The sequence below is a fragment of the Ixodes scapularis genome, unplaced genomic scaffold (genome assembly GCF_016920785.2).
Source record: "Ixodes scapularis isolate PalLabHiFi unplaced genomic scaffold, ASM1692078v2 PGA_scaffold10__122_contigs__length_95168666, whole genome shotgun sequence".
NCBI classification, from domain to species: Eukaryota; Metazoa; Arthropoda; class Arachnida; order Ixodida; family Ixodidae; genus Ixodes; species Ixodes scapularis.
The window spans coordinates 72,788,414-72,811,469 of NW_024609836.1; the positions used below are offsets into that span (position 1 = coordinate 72,788,414).

The 23,056-nt window shown below is 47.7% G+C and overlaps 2 protein-coding genes and 1 non-coding gene across 3 annotated transcripts in view; all 3 read left to right on the forward strand.

The window, feature by feature from the left end:
- The first annotated feature begins 1,106 nt into the window (after window positions 1-1,106).
- Window positions 1,107-1,179, forward strand: Trnat-ugu. The gene has a single exon. It is a non-coding gene; the product is annotated as a tRNA-Thr (tRNA).
- Window positions 1,180-2,833: 1,654 nt separating this feature from the next.
- LOC8053797 lies at window positions 2,834-7,295 on the forward strand. The gene is made up of 3 exons (XM_040211717.2): window positions 2,834-3,268; window positions 3,364-3,528; window positions 6,906-7,295. Exons 1-3 carry the CDS (start codon window positions 3,035-3,037, stop codon window positions 7,167-7,169), a joined length of 663 nt encoding a protein of 220 aa, XP_040067651.1. The 5' UTR covers window positions 2,834-3,034; the 3' UTR covers window positions 7,170-7,295.
- Window positions 7,296-10,488: 3,193 nt separating this feature from the next.
- Window positions 10,489-23,056, forward strand: part of LOC8053796 (spermatogenesis-defective protein 39 homolog) — a 30,021-nt gene continuing 17,453 nt past the window's right edge. Inside the window, exons 1-8 of the mRNA XM_029989818.3 lie at window positions 10,489-10,872; window positions 13,937-14,003; window positions 14,175-14,293; window positions 14,954-15,026; window positions 15,680-15,800; window positions 17,923-18,008; window positions 20,972-21,043; window positions 21,854-21,946. Of these exons, the coding sequence (XP_029845678.2) occupies window positions 13,947-14,003; window positions 14,175-14,293; window positions 14,954-15,026; window positions 15,680-15,800; window positions 17,923-18,008; window positions 20,972-21,043; window positions 21,854-21,946 (621 nt within the window). The 5' untranslated portion in view covers window positions 10,489-10,872; window positions 13,937-13,946. The remainder of the gene's footprint in view (window positions 10,873-13,936; window positions 14,004-14,174; window positions 14,294-14,953; window positions 15,027-15,679; window positions 15,801-17,922; window positions 18,009-20,971; window positions 21,044-21,853; window positions 21,947-23,056) is intronic.

The window sequence follows — 23,056 nt, forward strand, 5'->3', positions numbered from 1 at the left end:
TGGGAGCGTGGCTTGGGGGATGGGCAACAACGCCAAAGCTCTTCGCAGGGATTGGCTGGACCACGTCAGTCGGAAACTATCTCGGTGTTCCTATTGACCCACAGGGACCTTCCTCCACAGTATGGAAAAAGGCTGCCAACTCGGTAGCATCCAAGCTCTCACCCTGGCAGTGCAGACATCTCTCCTTTTTCAACCGTGCCTACGTATGCAACGCTGTCATATACCCAGCCGTTCTCTACAAGGCGCAGGCCGTATGCTGCCCTGGAGTGACGGCCAAGAGGATACACAGAAGCTGGGCCGTCTTTGTCTGGAAGTCATCCATGGAACGGACACGGCGGGAGAACCTCTTCCTACACCAGGAGGGCGGAGGTCTTGGCCTGGTAAACATCGTGCTCAAGCTACATGTACAGCGTTTTCTCCTCTTCCGGGACGCAAAGGACCCCGTTCTCCTGAGTGCGCTACACCACCTCGGCTTCCCTCACCTGGGAAGATGGATGGTGACCACCAGTGGCCGCACAGCGAAGGCAGCCGCATTGCGCTTTTACAGCGAAATAGCGGCCTCCATCGAGTTCTTCCTGGCTCGGTTCTCCTGGGACTATTTGGCGACCGTCGGCAAAAGAAAACTCTACTGGGACACAATTTCTGTGACCTTTCCATCGCCTTTGTATAGGCCGCCGCCAGTACCCGACGGCACAGCAGGACTTTTGAAGCTCGTGCGCCGTCTCCCTGTCTCTGCGGCCAGCAAGGACTTTTTTGTGCGCATGCATCTGGAGGTGCTTCCAGCCAAAACATGGCTGCACCGGAGGGGGATTTTTGTGCCCTGGTCGCTCAACTGCGACCTCTGCGGTGCCACCGAGACCATCCAACACGTCCTCGTCGAGTGCTCGAACGCCTACCTGTTCTGGGACGAGATGAGGACGATTTTCAACCTAAGAACGGCTTTCGACATAGAGTGGGTTAACCTCAAGTATCTGGCTCTAGGCGGCAGGGAGACGGCAGAGGTGACCTATGTGTTGGTGCTACTAGGACTGCACGCCATCTGGCAATCGCGCACTGCGATGGTGCAATGCCACATAGACGCACGCCCAACCTGGGACTACTTCGTGGCCTGGTTAGCTCAGTTGGTAGAGCGCTCCCCTTGTAATGGAGAGGTCCCGGGTTCGATACCCGGACCAGGCGGATTTTTTCGGTCGCTCACCAGTCACCTAGCTGTGTATGGAGATTTATGTTTGTCCTTTGTCCCTCTTGTTCCCCTTCTCCAGGGATTATTTTCATCATCCAAGATCACTTCGTTTTGGGACACGTTTTGGGGTGAGCTTCCTTTTCTTCACAACAGCACCAATGCAAAGGAACGAACGCGATTGACCCGTTTCCCACCTCAAGTCCCCAACCCGGACAACTATTTTTGGAGATGATTGAGGGTTCTACGCGGATGATCTCCGAGAGGGGTGAGAACAATTATCATTGTACGCAAAATCGCGTCGAGAGCCGTTCGACGTCTGTCCCCTCCTTCGTTTCCCGTGAATGTTGTGCAGAAAAGCATGAATGGCCAGGCACTTATCACCAGCCCTATTTCTCACAGTGGGAGATAACACAAAAAGGGTACGCAGCACGCATAAAAAAAAAAAATTAAGTGGAAACTTTCAAGAGGGGCCAGAAAACGTCGAATGCAAGACCGCAAAAACGTATGTAGAGAATCGCGCTGAGCGTGGCAGTGTGGCAGAAAATATCCAGCTGATAGAACGCGCGAGAGTCGCACGAGCCGCGTCAGCATCAGCAACATGGCGGCGGCGTAGGGCCGTTTTTTTTTTTTTTTTTTTTTGAAAGTTATATACCCTCTTTTTCTTCCTTCTGGCCGAGCAGAGAGGGAAGATGGTTTCTTTTAGTCGACTTCGGGGCAGAAGGCTAATTCGCGATGGGGACAAAGGCGAGTTTGGGAGAGCCGTCACAGTGGCTCAATGGACGAACAGGATGTGGCTGACGTTTTGCGTGTGGAAAGGGTGGGAGAGCGCGCGCGTTATTTCCTAGCCACTCTCGAACCCAGGCGCGTGCCTAAGCGGGTGGCATAGATATATGGATAGGTTGAGGCAAATGGACGGGGAGCAATGGGCACGAAAGGTTTTCAGCTATTTATACATGAGGAGTGTAGACACAAAGTGGAGACAGCGCACTAGGAAATTAAGAGGAAAGTTTTTGGGCTATAGCGAAGATACGGAAGAGCATGTCTCAGTTAAGAAGAAAGTTAAGGCCACAGAAAGAGATCGGTGGCTAGAGGGAATGCAGACAAAGACGACTCTGGAAAGCTATAGATTAAACAAAAGAGTTATTGCCAAAGAAAGCATTTATGACAATTCTAGGGGAAGCTCATTGCTGTTTGAGGCAAGAACGGGTGTTCTGCGAACCAGAACATACAGGGTGAAGTACCAGGAAATTGATACAGTGTGCACTGCTTGTGGAGAGGAGGACGAGACGGCTGAACACTTGATACTCTACTGTAAAGGGCTTCACCCTATGCCTACCGAAGACAACATAGATTTAATAAAGTCATTGGGTTTTAGAGACAGCGAAGGGAGAGTGGATTTCAAGACTGTAGAAATTACCAAGCAAAGATTAAGTGAATGGTGGCAGAAATCGAGAGAAAACTAGGTATTTTCTTATCCACTGATGGCAAGGGGGTTTCATAGCCTCACTTTCTTTGCACTGCGGAGTGAATATAGATTTCACATTTAAATATTCTAAGCTTAAATGGTAAAACAAAATGGCTAGGTGGCGTAAGCTACCGCCCGATCCAAAGGGCTCAGCCGTATTCATCCATCCATCCATCCATCGGCAGCACATATTCGCCAAAAGGTGTTGACCGATCTCGAGGCACTCTATCTGTAACCGAAGAAGGCGAAACAGAGGAAACTTCGCTCGCTTCCAGTAAGGTTTCAACTGGACCATCTGCATATCTGCATTGAATGGTTGCCCAGTGCACAGTCACACTGGTGTGTGCTTTTGTGTTGTTCGTTTAGGCCTTGCGATTGATATCGCCATGAAGGGAGTGCTTGTTGGAGATGACCACCTGTGCCTGATGGACCGAAGTCGCCTTCGGTTCGCGGAAAATGTGGACACCTGCACATTCGGTGTCGAAGGCGCCACCGCTGAATCCCTGCTGGCGAAGGTACGGCAGTTGAACTTCGCGCCCTTGGACTTTGTCGTGGTGTGCGTGGGAGGCCAAGATTTAAGTGACGGTAGGGACTTCGCAGACATCCGCACTGACATCCTGGTATGTTATCTATTTATTCGTGTACATCTTTTTTATAGGCGTTCCACGCAGGAACGTAGGGTGGGTAAATATCGCAAATTGGTCTTCGTTTGTAGGCTCTCCTGGAGTTCCTGAGGACTGTCACTCCGGTGCTGTTTGTGTTCAGAGTGCTGCCTCGTGGCGGGGCGACTGCTGAGGCCGAGGCGGCACGCCGGAAACTCAATCGCGTGCTGGTGAGCGCCATGCGCGAGATGGTGGACGTCGTCATCATCAACGCGGACGTGAGTTTTGCTGCGTGGCACAAATCTGCGACGCACCCACGTGGTACGGAGCGCGTCCCGCTGTTATGTGCACATCTTTCTTGCTGCGCCTTGGACCCGGAAATCACTGCGTACGTGGAAATTGGCGCCACGTGTTCACGCTCGTACCCACGCGCAGAGAGCAGGATCAGACGACGGGGCGGCCGTTGTAGACCGATCTCACTAGCTGTTCGGGGCATGCTTCTCACTGCCCTAACTTTAGTTCACAGGAGACGAACGGCAGTGCACGAGAGGGCTCGTGCCGTCTCGTGCTTTACACGCGCAGAGCTACAGCGGGGTTGTCGCACGTGCAGAAATACTAAAGTTCCCTCGATGCATTGCGGCAGCGGTGGCGTAGTCAAACTGGCTGAGCGCGAGTAGTGTCACGAGGGTCAACGGAACCCCCCCCCCCCCCCCCCCCCCCCCCCCATTTCCTGGAAACGCTTGCATTCGCCCCTGACGACCGCTATTGATATTATTATTAAAGATTTAGTAGATCGTTCCGATCACGATACTTCGCCGACGCCTTTGCACATGCATCGCATTGAGTGGTAACTTGAGCTCGCCACCGAGCCTCTCACGCGTTTCAGCAAGTTTCTGATATGAACAGTGTGTTTATTTGCACTAATAAGAGAAAGTTAATAAACACATTTTAGTTAATTATCTGAGTAGACGTGACGATGACGTGCAGCAATCAAATTAAACTAACACCAAATGCTTAACAGCTGTTTAGTTTTAATAATTGAAAGCGAAGGTGTTGGTGAATAGATATAAATACATAAAAGGATCAAACATCAAGGATGCCAAATTCTACATAGCACCCCCCATTTTCTTCTCCAAGAATGGGGACGGAAACAGGACTTTTTTTATTATTAAAGACTTGGGCGTGTTGGTGATCTACATTGACTTAAAACGAAAGAAACGCATAAGACGTCTGTTTCGGACTTCTTTCATTGAGCAACAACATAGAATGACACCGATATAAAACCGCCCACCAAAGGCTTCAGAGTTTTCGAAGAAGGAAAAAGAAGTGTACTACAAGTTTAAAAAAGCACTAGCGTCACGACGAGGTGTCAGTAACCCAGTCATCTCTGGTGGTGTTAGAGATTCGACCTCTGTCCTTGTCGGTAATAATGAAGGTGCAGAAATATTGTTGCTGACAGTCCCACTTATGGCTCAATAGGGAATTGTAGTAGACCGTTTTTCTCCTCCGCTGCGGTATCCGTGAAGAGAACGCCGCAGCTGCGCATGCGCGCCGTCAGCCTTGTCTACATACTTCAAGGTCTTGTGGCGGATTACGGATCATTAGGGAATTGTAGTAGAGCGTTCCCGCAGCCCGCTAAGCACCCGGATAGCGCTCCGTAATCCGCCACAAGACCTTGAACTATGCAGAGAAGGCTAGCGGCGCGCATGCGCAGCTGCGGCGTTTTCTTCGGGGATATCGTAGCGGAGGAGAAAAACGATCTACTACAACTCCCTATTATCCTGGTGGTTAGCGGGCTGCGGAAACGGTCTACTACAGTTCCCCAATAGGGAGTTTTCGTAGATCGTTTTCGCCGTCCCGCAAGGCCCTCCGCAACCCGCTACGATAGCGGGAACTCTGCAGTCAAGGCTATCGGCGCGCAGGCGCAGTAGCGACTTCTTCGTTGCGGAACGCTTAGCGGAGGGGGCAGCGCGGTCTACGAAAACTCCCTAATGAAAGAAGTCGTGTTTCCGTTCCCGTCCTCAATGTCTTACCCTTTCGTGTTTTTTTTTTGTTTTTTTTTTTGGAGGGGGAGGGGGAGGGGGGATTGTACGGTGCGGTATAGGTAGTAGTCACTGAGCCTGCAAGTTTGATTTGGCCAAGGAGCGCCACCGTCGGTCCGCCATCTTCGAGGTCGCGGTCGCGATTTGACGTTTGATTGGCTTGTGTATGCGGTCGTCAGTTGGTAGTGTGCTAATTTCATATCGTCGAAGCAGCTTCGTTGAACAGAATAGAGAAAACAGTTTATCTCGGAAGCGGGCCGTTTTAATTCCTTTGTTGCCGCCGAGTACCGTGTGTAAAGGCTGAACCCCATGTAGGCAATTTAGCGAGCGACGAGACGAGCGACGGCGACGAGACAAGCGACGACGACCCGCTTCGCTGTCGCTCGGTCACTCGCGCGACGAGGCAAACCGCATGAAAGCGACGAGAGCGAGCTACCAAGGCTATGAGCGACGATTTTTAGAAATCTAAAAACCGAACGACGCGACGAGCGAACGTGAGAAATCTCCGTCGCTCGTCGCGAACTCCCGTCGCCGTCACTCGCTAAATCGCTTACATGCGGTTCACTATTGCTCGTCGCGCGGTTTTTGGATTTTAGAAAACTTAGCGCTCATCGCTTTGGTCGTTTGCTTCCGTCCTTTCATGCGGTTTGCCTCGTCGCGCAAGTGACCGAGCGACAGCGAAGCGGGTCGCCGTTGCTTGTATCGTCGCTCGCCAAATCGCTTGCATGCGGTTTTTAAATCCTTCGGGCTCTCGGTGAGCCGCACGGTATGTTTCTGCACAGAACGAACACCGAATGCACGACGAACGACGCGGAGGCGATGGAGCAATACGGTTACACGGCCGTAGTGCAGAAAATCCGCTAGAGAAAAAACAATATGGAAACTAGCAAGACAAAACAAAGAGTAATCACGCCGTGCTACAAAAGCCCCAAAGCAGAAAATCACAGTTCTTGTAAAAGAGTTACCGCCGTGGGGACGGCGCGCGACACGGAGCGCTGCATGGAGCCGATAGAGCAACGCGGCCGCGGCGGAAAACTCCGATAGCGACAAAAACGAACTAAAACACACACAAAAAATATTCCTACGGCGCTTCAAAAGCACCAGAGCCTAAGAATAACCCATAGTTTCGGCCAAAAAGACCCTTTAAAGTTGTAAAATGCTGCTAACCCACGCTGAAAGGTCCGGCCAGACGGCACCTGACACCTACGTGGGATAAAAGGAGACCTCGAAGATGGCGACCGTGGTGGCCGATGCCAGCAAACCTAGCGAGTGACGTCAACTCAATGTCACCTATTCCCCCAAGGCGACCTCCTCTCCAGCGTTTGCTATTCTGAAGTGGAAAGAGTTAGAAGGAGCTTCCCTTCAACTACTAACCTGTTACCGAAAAAAAAAAACTCCTTTCGGAATTTTTTTTTTTATTAGTGACAACAAACGTGTTTCTAATGATAATCTTGCTGAGCTTCATCGGACGTCGCCTAAATCAGTCAGTTTTAGGACGAGACCGGCCGGGAGTGCGCTAAAGTGAACACTCGTGCAGTACACGCGAAAACGCGGACGATGAGAATAGCATCCCCCAGCTCACGAAGCGGCGCGGTTGTCTTCTCTTCCTGCAGACCAAGTTCATCGACAAAGAGAAGCGTCCCAAAGAAGCCTACTTCGGCGAGGATGGCTACATCAGCCCCTACCTGGGCGTCCGGGCACTCGCCAACCTGCTGGAGCTGGCGGTGATCAAGCGGCTGGGCGCCCAGTGGGCCAGCCCCATACCCCGTATCCAGCTGGTTTTCTGCCGCCACTGCGAGGCCGAGCACCACTGGACGGACCAGTGCTGGGCCTTCAGGAGGTCTCCAGAGCCTGCATCCCGCGTGGACGACGTGTAGCATAAAAGCGTGCGCCCTCCACAAATACTCTGGGCCCGATGACCGATGCTTCGAGTTCGTGGTAATGCGCGAAATGTCCCCCGTAAAAAAATAAAAAAATAAAAATTTGTATACATAGCATCTTGACTATAGCGGATTTGTACCCAGGAAGTCAGCCAGACGATTGACGTCAATCGGTGGATGTTGGGACCAAATGCGACATAGCTTCGCCAATACTGGCAACTCCTCCGAAAACCTGGGAGCGACGGCAACGTGACAGTGGCGCCTCTAGCGGACTCGGAGTCTACGGAAGCAGACGGCGCAATGGTATTCACTGGGCGCCATATTTGAGGTAACTGCTCGCAGTGCATGCTCGGGAGGAGTTTCCCCTCAGCTCTCGGGCAATCACACAAGAAGAAGGGGAGGAGAAACTCTTTTCTCACCGGGAAGAGAGTTTCTCTTCCCCGTGAGAAGAGAGTTTTTTTTTTTCCCCAGGTTTCCCTAGACGTCGCTATTCTCTCTCTAGAAGATAATAGAGGATTAACTTTCACTCAAAATTCGTACAAAAGCAGCTTTCCCCTCTCTTTCTCTTCCCCTGTTCGAAAGCAGCAACAAATACTAATTTGGCAGCAGCGAGCTCAGCTATGACCCGTCCTCGAGCTTTGCGAGCCCCGTTTGTCACCCCAACACCTGAAACAAATCATTCCGCTTGCAAAGCGGGATCCATTTATCGCAACTGCAACGACAATCAAATAACATGCGCACAAAGATAGAGCAGTTTATTTAGCAGTCTCAAACGACGCTCAGGGGATCACACACGTTTGAAGCGCATCTGGGAAATAGAAAAAAAAGTCGTCTATCTACTCTAACTATGTCGTAAGAGGTTACTGTTGATCCGTTACAAGCTGCGTTGACAGAATTTCTTACCTGAATAGGTGATTAATAAAACGTGCGCAAACAATATGCATGCTAAAACTACCAGAGCAAGCGCGCGCACCAGCCTCTGCAGCATTACAAAAACAAAATGTAACGAGAAAAACTAGCGTGCAAACACTTTCCTAGCTTTACAGAGATGGGGTCTCCATCCCAGACGAAAATGAAAAGAAATATGGGGAACGGTCGCGAACAAGCGTTAAAAAACAAAAGTTAGCAGACGATTCAAAGATACAAATCGCCCAGCAAAGACCTTCAACGACAGCGATCGCGCGGGGCGTCGGTAGGAGCATTGAAAATTAGCGGTGGTGGTCGCTGTTGGTGTTGAGTCCACAACAAACAAAGAAGCAAACGACAAAGCTATTCAAGAAAAAAAAAAAACTTTTTCCTTTTTCTAGCTGCACATTACATATTTGTTTAGTTGCTTTCGCGGCGTTGGTAGGAACTAGTAGGAACTAAGAGCAAAACAGGAAAGAAATAACATAGTCCAGCTCACACTGCCCGATAAATAGAATCGCACGCTGTGATCTGCTGCGTGCTATCAGTGTGTGGCCTTTTTTTTTTTTGCTTCCGTTTTTTTTTTTTTTTTTTCAGTGACTTTGGCAGGTTGTTTGTTTGCTCGCTTGACGAAGCCGTTCAAAAGTACATTCAAGTACTTGTTGACGTATGTATACATGTCCAGGCAATCCTTGCACTCCGTGCCTTTGTTTCGAGTGTCGATCAGCGGCCTCAATTGTGCCTTTAGCTGAACTCTTGTTTGGTGCAATGTATCAGCGAAATGTGTCGAAGGCACGGCTGATGTTACCGGCTAGATGGCGAGCTTAGTCGTAAGATTATGTCATTTTCGCATACGAGTATTTCTTGTTCTTCAAGAAGATGTCTTTCGATGTGTTCCATGCTTCTGATTGCAATTGGACTTAGCGAACATGATGACAGATCTGAATGGCTGCCCACCCGGCTACATAGGACTGGGTGTTCAGTTGTGGAGTCTGGTCTGTCGTCCGGGAAGTTCTTCGCGATCTCCGTGGAATTGTCATAATCGTCTGTTGAGGCGTCAGTGGCGATTTTGAAGCCGACGACCCATGGCAGACGTGACCGCGTACTCAAATCAAATGCATAACGAGCTTACACGTTTTAATATATTTATTAATTAAGTGTCAAAAAGTACATATGAAGATGTCGGATTAGAAACTCAATCGAAGACGAAAATGGGAGGCTATCGCAGACGACAGTGGAAAACAATAACAACAAATATGCAGACGGCATATTTGACGTCACAGAAGCCGGAGTGTCATGTTGTTGCATGTCGCTATCCTGGCGGTTAGTCGTAGAAATGCTAACGAAAAGCTGCGAGTAGCACCACCGAACGCGAGTGTCGCTGTCGTCACAGCATCTCAATGTCTGGCTGCCGAAGCTCCCGTGGACTGCCACACTGGACAGCGACCTGCAGCAGAACCAAGCAGAACAGGCGTCTGCCACATACACCACAGCTGTTGGGACGCCGCCAGGATCGCGCCTAGCGACAACGGCTCTGCAACATGATAAAGGCCAGGATAGAGGGGCTTTACAGCATGATAAAGCATGACACCGCATGACACTTCTACGACGTCATTGGATGGAAGTCGAGGGACCGCTATTTTGGACGAGGTAAACACACCAGCCGGAAACGCGTTGCAGCGCTAGCTCCCTTGTAGTCAACCCACTATCCTTCCAGTCGCAGCCAATCAGAGCTCGGCGTTCTGACGTCAGTGCAACTCCAATGCAAGAAGCCGACGAACTTGCGCTCCGCATAGGGCGATTTGATGACTTGTTAGAAGTCGGTGCCGCAACTTTTATGAGCGTCTATGCCTTACGTATTTGAAAGTGTCAAATGAGTTTTTCGAGCGTTAGCTCGCCATCAGCACCAGGGCCGGACTAAGGTACGGGCCAAGGAAACTGCAGCCGCAGGACAGGCTGCCAAAGTGCCCAGAGCTGGCTCCTGGAAGTTTCAAAAATGTAATCGTTTTTCATTTGAAGACAGCTCGGACCACGCAGAGTACATATCTTACACCGTGGCTCAGACCAAAAGCAGAAGAAAGTAAGTCGAAACTAGCGCGTAGTTTTAGTTTCACTTGAACTCAGAAATGCGTCTTGTGGTGTAAATATTGTGCTATTTTTATTTTTTGAGTGTGTATGTGTGTGTGTGTGTGTCCGGGGGGCCCAGTTTCAGCAGGCACTAGTTGCTTTCCGTCGTTGCCTATGCGTGCAGGCTCAAAACGCTAGAGGCGAGGAGTCATCTGAAAGACTCCCTGCTCTCTACTTCTCCTTTCTTCTCAATTGTTTTCTTCTCAACTTGTTTTTTTCTGACAGCCATTTTTCGCAGTCTTCGACACTTTCCTATTTCGCGCCATTTCCCGCACTACTCCTGCAGCGCGCTTAGTGGTTGTGAGCGGAACTGTATTGCGTTCATGTGACCGAACCGACCGCGAGAAAAGGTGGGGTCATGCGTGCTTTTCGGTCATGGCGACGATGTAAACAACTCTTTCGAGGTTTCCAGGGGGTGGTGGTGATCGCGAATTTCGTTGCAGCGGTCCGAGTGTTCCGCCCATCGTGGATCCGAGTTTAAATATATCTCTGTGTCCTGATCAAGAACTCATCACTATATATCTATATATATCATCACCGAAGGAAACAAGCAAGACCAAAAATAGAATGACCGGCCTAAGCTTACGTGTTGCCCTGACGCTTTGCGCTTGAATCGTCCACGTATTTAAACAGCAGGTGCTTCGATGACAGCTGACGAAGTTCACAGGTGAGTGGCAGCTTTCTTCGTCATTTTCCTGAGCCAGAACAACTACTCATTACTACTACGGGACAAAGGTACTCGTAGGAACATAACTTCCTCAACGAATGAACGATTTGTGTGCTCGGTTCTCATTGTGACTATTTTCCTTCTTGCTCGTCGATGATCTTTCACGTTGAGGATTGGTATCGGTATGTAAACTTCCTTCGACTTTTTCGACCGAGTCAGGGATGGATTCGTTCGATTACAAACACAACGCGCGCGTGAAACTATTCACATTTATGGGACGATTATGCGCAACACAGAACTGACGAGTAAATAAAATTAAATTTTCAATGCAGTAAATATTCTTACGATTACGGACACATCAGATATATCAACTGAAAATGGTCAGTTATGGCCACTTCGCACCAGCTGGTCCCAAATCAAAACCAGTAAAATGAAAAAAAAAAAAAAAAATGGAGCAAAGCAACATTCGGTTTTGATGTGAGTTGTATGGAAGAGGGTGAAATGTAGTACATGTAATACCAGGATTGATGCATGCGGATGACATAGTACTCATGGCAGATAACCGGGATACGTTACAGGAACTACCTGTAATATGTGGAGAGGAAGAGGAACAACCTTGGGTATCAGCTTTTGTAATGACAAGTCTGGAGTAATGGTGTTTAACGACGAAAAGAGGGAACCCCTGAGGATACAAGACATTGTAATTGACCATGTAGGAAAATGCAGGATAATATAATTAGACAAGGAAAATAAATTAATCTATTATGCATGAAGCTCAAGGCACTATGGAACTATAATAGATATGAAGTGATCAGAGGTATATGGAAAGGAGTGATGGTACCAGGACTGTCTTTCGGCAATGGGGTACTGCGCATGAAATCGGTGGTTCAATCAGGATTAGAAAATTCAACAAAGAAGCGTAGGCAGATTGGCACTGGGAGCGCATGGAAAGACACCAAATGAGGGGGTACAGGGTAATATATGAGCTGGTCATTTTTTGAGAGCATGGAGGCCATAAAAAATTGAAATTTGAACGAAGGACGACCGAATTGGATGATACGCAGTGGGCACGGAAGTTATTTAAGTATTTATACATAAAAAGTTTAAACACAAAATGGACAAACCGAACTCCAAAGCTTACATTTAAATGCCTACAAGCTAGTGATGGGGCTGAGCAGACTACTTCAGTGGAAAAGAGAGAGAAAGAGGCAGAAAGGGAAATGTCGGAGGGAAGAATGCGAAAAAAATTAGCTCTAGATAGATAGATAGATAGATATTTATTTGTACATTTAAGTACAGGTCGCGTAGAAGGCGTTTCCGCCCGTACACATATGTGCCTATGTGGCCAGCTACACGATGATGGTGATGCGAGGCTTCTTGGCTTGAGAAGTGCGGGATGATGATGATGGCATAGTGGAGAGGGCGAAAAGTGAGGTGGGTGACGTACAGGTTACAAAAGCAGGACGTATGAAAGGAAAACATGTTTGACAATTCTCTGGGAAGTTCTTTGCTATTCGAGGCAAAAACAGGAGTTTTGAGGCCGAGGACGTACAGGGTTGAATTTCAGGAGACGGACACATTATGTGCCACCTGCCATAATGAAAGCGAGACACTATAGCACTTGTTTTTGCAGTGCACGGGGCTTTGCCTTGCCCCCCTGAGGGGGTGATGGATTTGGTTGGGGCCCTGGGTTTTGCTGGCGATGATGGAGGGACGGAGGAGAAAAGGTTTACAGTCAGAAAGAGGCAATTAGAAGATTGGTGGAAATTATCTAGGGATAATTGAATGATGCACAACTAACTAGTACAGCTGGGGACAGACGGGACAGAGGAAAACTGGGACTTCCACCCGCTTGACTCCGGCCCAAAGTCTCGACCCTGCCTCTTAGTGGGTCCGGTGCTGGGGTAATGCCGACAGGGTTTGACCAGAGGAAATTTGCCGCCTCCCTTGCCGGGGGGAAGAGGCGGGAGGTGATGTCTTTTTTTAGGTTTTTTGCCCAATCCCCCTAAGGTCGTCCTGGTGATATCCCACACTGCCTGGTGATAGTTAGGGCGAGAAAATTGATTTTAGAGGGGTGGGAGGAATCACATGTTTGTCTTTTCAGACTTTGGCTAGGTGGCGCAGGCTACCGCCCGTTATAAGGAGTATTGCCAGTGACATCCATCCATCCATCCATTCATCCAGGTCGTTTACTTCTTGCGCAGGAGTTGCAGTGACGCCAGAATGACGCTGAGCTCTGTTCCGTTGGACGTAACTTTATTTTTTATTTCGAATTCTGTCAGAAGTAACTTTAATATTTATTTCGAGTTCTGTCGGACGTAACTTGAATCCTTGGTGTAGTTGCGTCGGATGTAACTTTAACTTTTATTTCGGGTTCCGTCGGACGTAACGCTAAACTCTGTGTTGATCGCAAGGATAGCGGGTGGACCTCGGCGCTAGGTGCCTTGACGTCTACCCACTATTTTTTTCAATCAGCTAATAGATATCTTGCATCTGAAGTCATTCGTGGCCATTCCAGTATTTTATGCACTGCGAGCATTCGGTTCGCCGTGTTTGTTTCACACCGCAGAAGTTGTAGTTTGAACAAACAAGTAAGTAGAAATAACCGTCAGTACCAAGCAATGGCAACACTTGCAAGCTATGTATAAGAGCTTGGCATTCCGGCATCATTGCAACCCCTGTGCAAGAAGCAGATAAACTTGTACTCTGCATAAGGGTCTATGTGGAGCGCAGGTTCGTTTGCTTCTTTCGCAGGGGTTGTGGTGAAGTCAGAACGGCAAGCTCTGATTGGCTCTGATTGATCCTTCCATCAGAGTTCGGCATACTGACGTCACCACAACCCCTGCAAGAGAAGCATACAAACTTGCGCTGTGCATTGGCGTCCGTCGATATACCAGCTGGTCCCAGTTGAGCCTCTATTTAATTGGGCCCCATTGATTACCAGTTGAAACCATTTTGCCTCACTGTTAAGGTTTTAAGTTCCAACTGGCCCCAGTTAGAAGTTTTTGCCCAGTATCTAGCATGAACCAGAAAGAAACATGCCTTTCCCAACATTTCTTTGCAGATAAGCCAAGATGGATAGTGGTAGGACAAGTGCCTGCGCATTTTGGCTCCAGACCCCAGCCTCGTTGGTAAGGAATGGTTCTTATAATAAGGGAAAAAGAGAACTCGCCAAAATTGGTTTTAGAGTATTTAAGTAGCACAAATAATTACGTTTCCATGATTTTGTACGGTTGCAAAAAGTTCCCTGTATTCGCAAGTGTAAAATTCTATTTGTCGTAACCCTCTGTGCCCTGTTTCAGGATGAGGCCGCCCAGCTCTCGGCACGGGTTAACCAGCAGGCCAACTTTGGCTCGGACCTTTTCAAGCAATCGACGCTGGATGACTGCCTGGAGAATGTGCCTCAGCAGTCAAGAAAAAAGTGGGTTCTAAAGGACGTCAATTGGATCCGAGTGCTTACCGTACCATGCAGCGCCCCATCTCGATATGAGCAAAGCAGAGGCGTCATGAGGGGGGGGTGTGAATTGCCCCGGGTGCAGCGATCTGCGGGGTGTCGCCGCGGGCCACTGCCCGGGTGCCGCTGACCCTGGTGACGCCACTGGAGCAAAGCCAAATTTATGCCAAATGCTGCCAGAGGGCTATTGTCCAATGGATACTCGGTGTGTGTGCCCAAACAATGGCGAGATTGGGTCGTCTGGTGATCAGCTGAACGGTAGGGGGAAGGGACAGTTTGTTACCGCCTCCTAGGATCCCCTGTGGGCTCTCTTGTTCTAGAAATAGATTATATGAGGCTTTTCATTTTGATATTTCATCAAGTTTTTACTACTTTTGTTATGAGCACCAGTGGTGCACGAGGACAACAGAAATTACGGCTCTTTTTGCAGTGCAAGTAACATTGAAATCTCTTGATCTCTTGCTTCAGTAAATGTCACACTGTACAGCAAACTGCCGCAGCGATTGCTTTTGGGGAAAAGTTGAGTAGGAAACGCAATGCTTTGGGGACAGAACTGGGAAATAATAATTGATAACTAATTAATTGATAACCCAATGGTAATTAATTCATCAAACGCTTTATTCTTAGGCTGGATGTTTCGGCGGATGACGACTATTGGAATTCTTCTGGCCAAGTTGGATTCAGCTTTGAAGACGATTGGGTAAGACAAGAAAATGCTTTCTCAATTTTTGTTTTCATTTTTGGGATTATCAAGAAACGAGGAATGCACCTCAACGGCAAGCTCGGGACGTTGAGCAATTAGTAGTGCCTCGTTTAGCTGTTTATGAACAAACTGTCGGCAGATTTGGCACCGCTTGTCGCCACGTCTTCGGTAACACCCGACCGAAAGACCAACACTCCCTCTTGCTTTTGCGTTTGTTAATCCGAAGATCACCATTGTGAGTTTGCTCGAGTATTCACTTGTACTTGGTCTCCAAAATGAGTAGTTTTGCGCCTTCGAACAAAACCCTAGCTACTTCTGCCAGTTCATTATCAAAAGGCTCATAGAGTTCTTTGACAGGAAAGTTTTCTCGTCAACAAATATGACTGGTTCGCAGACTTCCGTTCGTGCTTTGCGCTTGCTTCTAACCGCTTACAAGAGAAGAGCACACTGGCACCATATATCAGGTACAAATGGGTGTGTTTCAATTACCGCGCAGGGTTCTAGCATGAAATGAACTGGTAAGAAAGTGGCGGAAGTTTAAGCAGGGGATGTTGAAAACATAAGTGTCAAGCGGCAGCGATCGTAATATTTCACACGTGTGCGGAATCGGTGATTGTGCTGAGAGGCTAGATCTTTATATGCTCACGCAGGACGACAGCAAGAGGAGTACGTCGTTCAATGAATTGCCTCCACAACCTCGAAACAACCTCAAACACGGTGCAACTGGTAAAGGGACGGACCTCAAGCTTCCTTCGCCTTCCTCCACTTCAGGTTTGTAGTACTATAGCAGTTTCTGATTTTTCCCTTGATTTTTCTCACTTGAAGGCAAAGCCAGAATACAGTAACCTTCGTTCACCGTTAAAGTCTCGCCGGGATACGTGCATCTGATCATCCGAGCTTAGGTATATTGCTGCTAACTGCGGTTTGACAGCTGCCCTTTACAGACTTCGTCGTACATCCTTAGTAAATCGGATTAGGCCATTCGTGTCTTCTTTTTGCTTTGTAAGTCTTCTCTCGAAACACGTCATCTAATTAAAGGTTCCTTTGGTACTGGCTCTAGATTTTATAAATTTTAGAGAGGCGAAAAGGGAGAAAAATTTAGATTAATTTTGAACCTGAAATTTTAGGTGCAGTTAGATTTTTATTTTTTATCTCGAGATTCTTGCTTTACTGAGTTGCATTTTGTGCTTGGTGCAAACAAAGAAAAACTGTGGTAGTTACTAATATTCCTGCAGAGACGGTTTCCTCGGCAACAATTTGCCATTTTAGAGCGCAGCTCTTAGGGGCCCGTTTCCAACTTGAGCGGCGTCGGCGTCAGCGTCGGCGTAACCGCGCGGTGCATCATGGGAAATGTCCCATAATGCACCGCGCGAGCCCCCCACCGGGGTCACGTGACCTCGTGGGGGGACACGTGACCCCCCCCGAGGTCACGTGACCCCAGTGCATCATGGGAAATGTCCCATAATGCACCGCGCGAGCCCCCCACCGGGGTCACGTGACCTCGTGGGGGGCACGTGACCCCCCCGAGGTCACGTGACCCCCCGAAGTCACGTGACTCCCCTGAGGTCACGTGACCCCCGCCAATGTCGCGTGACCCCCCAATGACGTCATCGTCACTGATGACGTCACCGGCATCCACATCGTCATCGTCACTGATGACGTCACCGGCATCCACATCGTCATCGTCACTGATGACGTCACCGGCATCCACATCGTCATCGTCATCATCACTGATGACGTCACCGGCATCCACATTGTCATCGTCATCATCACTGATGACGTCACCGGCATCCGCATCGTCATCGTCATCATCACTGATGACGTTACCGACATCCGCATCGTCATCATCACTGATGACGTCATCAGTGACGTCACTAATGTCGTCACCGCATCCACATCGTCATCGTCATCGTCACTGATGACGTCACTGGCATCCGCATCGTCATCGTCATCATCACTGATGACGTCACCGGCATCCGCATCGTCATCGTCATCATCACTGATGACGTTACCGACATCCGCATCGTCATCGTCATCATCACTGATGACGTCATCAGCGACGTCACTGATGACGTCACCGACATTCGCATCGTCATCGTCATCATCACTGGTGAAGTCATCAGTGACGTCACTAATGACGTCATCGGTACCCGCATCGTCATCGTCACTGATGACGTCATCAGTGACGTCAGTGATGACATTATCGGCATTTGGGGTCACCTGACCCCCAAGGTCACGTGACCCCCCCCCCCCGGTTAGTTTAACCCCCCCCCTTCCCTCCTCCTCCTCAAGAGCTGCGCACTAATTCGGCGTTACAGGGAGTTGTAAGCAGCTTTCACTTTTTTTTAACACTGTACTCAAGTGGATTCAGCTAATGTTTCAGACTGACTTGGTCCCTTGCATAACTCGATTTTTCAAAGCAACACATAATTTTTTTTAGCTTGCCAAATAGATGAGGCTTGGGAGACCTTTATCATTTCTAGATCCCAGGTGATGTCTAGTTTAATCTAGTTTGAATAAAACTTGTCAGTGGGACGCCTTTCTGGTGGAATTAGTCTTTCACCCCCCAAAATAGAAGAATCCCACTTGTATGGTAGTGTCACTACAGGATTTTCTTCAGGTTAAAATGTTTGCACCCCGTTAAAGATTTCAAAGTCAGTACTTATCAGGTATTTAACAGACGGGGGGGTTGTATTTGTGACCATGGGAACATGCAGCACACGTCAGAGCCATTTGCTATTGCACTCTCATCGATTTTTGTCCGGAGTGCGACTGGCGTTGGCTCTCTGTCTCGTCTTAATTCGGCTTTGCATTGCAGCATTGGCTCTTGCGGTGTTACCCCTCAGTTACATTGCCATAGACCTTTTAACGCTGCCGGTTCACATTCTCGCAGTTCCGCTGCCTTCGAGCCCACAGTCCAGACGCCTTGACTTGGGGGACATCCAGAAGCATGCCGAGAAGCTTAGGATTGGGAGTCAGGTGGGCCAAGGCTTTATGTTTACTCCCTGCAAATGTAGCCCTCAGAGGTGGTGAGGTTGACAACCGCTGCAACTGGCTGGCGCTGCTCTGCAATTGGCCAGCGTCGTGCGGCGATTGGCCAATGTCAAGGATGCATGCAGTGCTGGCCAGTCACGGTGGTCGGCGATCTCACCGACTTTCTCGTCGGTAGTCCAACTTCAAGCCCCAGCTGTAGCTTAACTGATGAATTAGTACAACAAGGAACTCTTTTTTAGCATTAAAAAAAAACACTAAACTGAAAAAAAAGAACAAGTATTTGTTTTTTATGTGTTTAGAGAGAACATGTATGTCACAAAAAACACTTTCCTAGAAAAAGGAAACTTCATTTTTGGGCAACATTTAGGTTGCGAGGCTCATTTTGATTACCGCGACATGCTTCTATTTAATGCAATCCGAGCACTAAAAAAAAAAGAAAAAAAAAAAAAAAAGAAAATTGCTGGGAGCTAGGCGTTTTTAGGAGGGATTCCGAAACGCACTTCCACTTCGGGTCAATGTGCTGAAATATCAGGATCGCTCCCAACTTAAAATCCGTCCTGTGACGTAAATATTGCTTTATATTTAAACATTTTTCTTTTAGAATAATGTATGTTTTATGGGGGAAGGAGGAAGTCGGGGGAAGGAGGAAGTCGGTGATTTGTTTGCGAAATTTCGGAGAAAAGAAAAAAAGAGTGGTTTTATTTTATGCATTCTGCACAGGGTTTTTCGTTTCCGAGTTTTATGTTAACGGTATTCGGAGGAGTAAAATGCACAGGGTTTCTCCTTTTCAAATCGAAATTCAGGGAAGAATCATATTTTTTGTTCCGGTGTATTTTTGAACTTGGGGGTTTTCAGGTTGTAGTATTTGGTTTGCTCGATGTAAACACAAAGTTTTAACTAGTATTTGCTCATGGAGTGGTTTACACAGCTAAAAAATTGCTGTTCCACATGTGAGATAATTTTGGCTAGCATTTCTGACTGAAATTAGAAGGTTTTTATAAAAATATATATAGATTCATTCTTTTTATTCTCTAATAGCTTTAAAAATTAGGCTCGAGGAAGTCCATAATTTGTTTGTATTCAGAAATTTTTTTTTTTTTTTTTATAATTGAATGATATTGAGCTGGGTTGGGGCGTAAATTTTGTATAAAAACTCATTTCATCCCCCCTCCCCCTTTGCTTCCCACAAGAAAAAAAAAGAAAAGAAAAAAAAGGAGAATGTGAAAAGGGCAAATAAAAGTAATATATACAAATTCCAAAATTGAAAAAAAAAAAAAGTTATAAGATACTGTCTGTACAAACCACTTTTTATAATTGGCTGCACTTCCTTTGACTCCCATTGGACAAACGACACCTACATAAAATCCACTCTTTCGACGCCGGAAGTGACGTAACAGAAGTGACGTAACGGAAGTGGCGCCATCTTGTTAATTATAAACTGGTAATAGAAATCATTATTACATACAGTATCTTAAAAAAAATAAATAAAAATTAGCTCGTCTGATTTGAATGTACAGTTTTACAGTAAAAAGTCATTTGACTAAACATTTTGTCACGAAATCTGTTTATTTGCAACCTGTTTAAAAGCAGCCGAGCAAAAGGTACAAGCTATGAAAATAGTATCAATATATATAAATACATCTTTATTGTCTTTGTGTCACGTGACGTTATTATTGTGGGCGTGGCTGGCATAGCGCTAGCACGTGCATTGCGTGTGTATGCGTGCTCCGTGCTTCTCCTAGCTACTTATCTACTCCTTGCATTGCGCATTGCACGCTTCTCCCAGCCCTGGCGCTCGTCCTGCGAGAGAAACGCTGACCTTGTGCCTGTAGCCCTCATTCCACTGCCCGCGAGCGGAACATGGCATGATGGTCTATGCTCCCTGCACCAGCGTGACCGGCAATAGTGACGCCGAGTGCGCCCGCACACTTAGATGGGTGTTCGCTGTTGTAAAGACCTTAAATATGCCCCGAATCATTGATTATCGCACCTAATAAGTAGCTTTCAACGGGCCAACAGTTGAGTTACATTAAGGTTCTCACTTACAGCGGCAAGTGCGCATAACCCAGCTGCAGGAAGGTTGAACAGATAGGCCAGTTAAATTTCTAATTGGGTCCACTTGGAGTCTAAAGCTACAACTGGGATAAGCCGGTTCCAGTTGGGAACCAATGGGGACCTAACTGGCCAGAGAATCAACTTGAAGCAAAGAGTTGTAACTGGTAGGAGTGATTTCGACATGGCCATTTCTCCTCTGATGGTTCTGCATCACTTTTCGCGTTGAAGGAGTGTTTTCCACATGGGCCTCCCTCCTCCGACGGGACTACGTCACTTCCGGCGTCAGAGGAGTAATTTGCACACAGCTCTCCCTCGTCCGATGGGAGTTAGAGGAAGCACTGCTTTTAAAATTTTAGTTTGTTGCATTCAGAAACATAAATTAGTGTATTGTTTTGTTTGTATGCTGTACTTCAAAAATGACTACATCTAAGAATATATTTTATTCAAATAAAAATAAAGTGATTTGATTTGAAAAGTGAAGCCTTCATAGCCTCATGTGTAAAAAAAATATAGTTTGCATTAATTTTTTAATTGCAAGTAGTATTTCTGTATTGGTATCATACTTTTTTCTTTTTAAGAAGTAGCAAATATAAGAAATACTATGCTTACAAAGTTTCTTCTAATTGGCTTTTATTTAATTTGCTCTTAAGGTAAAATTTAGTAAAGTGTTGCTGGGCCAGTTGGTGCATAATTAGGTTCATATAAAATAATTCATAAGAGAAAAAGACGAGAGAGTAGACGGGAAAGGTGCTAGATGAAATCTAAACAGCTGGTCCTGTCACAGCGTTCGCAGCGAAATAAACCAGAACTTGCTAGGGCCTAGTTCTCTACACTTGCATCCAGATCTCATCGACGAATTTGTCACAGTGTCACAGAGATCTTGAAACTTGCAGGCTCCCACAAAATACTCAAGGGACACCAGCGTCACACCCGAGGAAACTGTGAAAAACATCATCGTCGGTCAGGTAAGCCGAGGAGGCTCATCAACACTACAATATTTGGCGAAACTCAAAGTGTCTAAGACAGCTGTGAGGAAACCTATTGGCAAGGAGATGGAACTATAGGGGGCAGTCTGTCTAGCTTGTTTTTCCATAGAGCTCGGTGTTTGCCCAACCCAGGGCCTGTGGACTGGATTCTTCATGTCATCTTCCCCGGTAGGGTGCGGGACACAGTGTAATGAAATTTTGTTTATTAACAATAAACGGAGTGACGTTGGCGGGACGCGACAGGTCGAATCTCTCCCGAAAGCAGTCGTTGGAGGATGCACGACCTTGATCCACTTGGGTCTTTGAGCTGAGCAGGTGCTGGACACATGCATGTTGCGTGTGTCCAGGAATGCATGCTGCATTGTTCACGCAGGCCAGAGCTGCTACAAAAGGGTTCCTCCTCAGGTTCTTTCATAGCCCGAGGAAGGGCTAAATATTGCCACATCATTGTTATCTCTGTGGGCGAAGTTCTAAAGTTAGTTGCTAGGGGCACGACAGTTGGCTGTCCATTCCAATACAGAAATATCTGAAGGTCGAAATGTCGAATGAATAAAGAAGAAATTGCAAAAAAGTTTCCTATGAACTGCGAAAGGGTTGCCTGCTTTGAACCAAGCATGTGTTACATGAGTTACTCTTAGCAACTTTCTGTAGCACACTTTGAACGGAAGAGCTTCGCGAGAGTAAGAGTGAGAATATGACGTGAGAGCACTTTTTCGGTCCTGAAGGCACAGTGCTATCTCGATTTCTAACTTCATTGAAACAGCCGCCGTGTAACGGTTATATTTGCAGCCCTACTACCTGGAGCAGCATCGATCGAAGGAGAGCAAGGTTGCCCTGCTGAACGAGGCGATTCGTCTGCAGGATGGAAATGCCATCACAGCTGTGAGTTTTTCCGCCGGGACGCCTATATAGTAGTTGGCCATGACGACGATCTCCGACGACTCGGCGTAGATTATCACAGAGCCACTGTGATGATCTACGCCGCAGAGTAGCATCACTTTGGCTGTCTTGGTGCTTTAAATTGTTGCTGCCAGTTATCCAGAGTCTCATCTTAAATAACGAAAAACGCTTTCCCATTCTCCAGTAACGTTAGAACAGTCAGCGACGGAGTTAGAACAGTCAGCGACGAAAAATTCGGGAAGTCGCATTTTCTAATCGTAACTATTGCCAATAGCACTCGCTCTGCACCAGGTACCAAAATGGCGGTGCTTACGAGAGAGTCGAAAAATGGAGTTCCAATACTCAGCTAAATTTAGTGACTCCGGTGGTACTGTTATGTAAGGACAACCGTAATACGAGGTAAATCTGGTGCTACTGTACCGCGGTGCCTGGAACAAGTCTTCGACTGGTGTGTTTACGGTCCCATCCCACCCGTACACGTCGAAAGCAGTCTCGAAGGTTCAACAAATTGCGTCGCTCGAGTCGCCGTGTTGCGCCATTAAATGTCGCAGCAATCCGGGCCACTGGCGGTAGAAATGAAGACGAAAAAACAACCACACAAAGTGTGCTGGGATTGATGGCGGCAGCCGCTGCATTGTTGCATCGATCTGCTTGAAAACGTTTGCTTTATGGGCTTTGCTTTTAGTAGAATAGTTGTGGATGCGATTTACGAGAATGTAAGACAGGGGGAGCAAAATCTATAGATGACGTGGCTGTATGAGGCGAAATGGCGATGGAGAGAAATTTATGGCGGAGCTGTGCTGTCATTCTCTCTTGCGAGCACATGGGGTTATGCGTACGAATGCTGCCAGTTTCGCAGGAAGAGGCACTAACAACTGCCGCCGTAAAACAACAGGACCATAACCACCGTAAGCAAACCAAGTACATTGGAAGCCGCCCTTCCGCACCGCGCCCGCGGAGCCTTATTTCTCGTTGCTCGCAGCTGCGCATGCGAAGCCTTCCAGCGCACGGCCCTCCAAAGCGGAGCAGCCGAAGGCACCTAAAGTGCGCGCCACCCACCGCCGAGTCCGTGCCCGCCGAACGAGTAGGTGC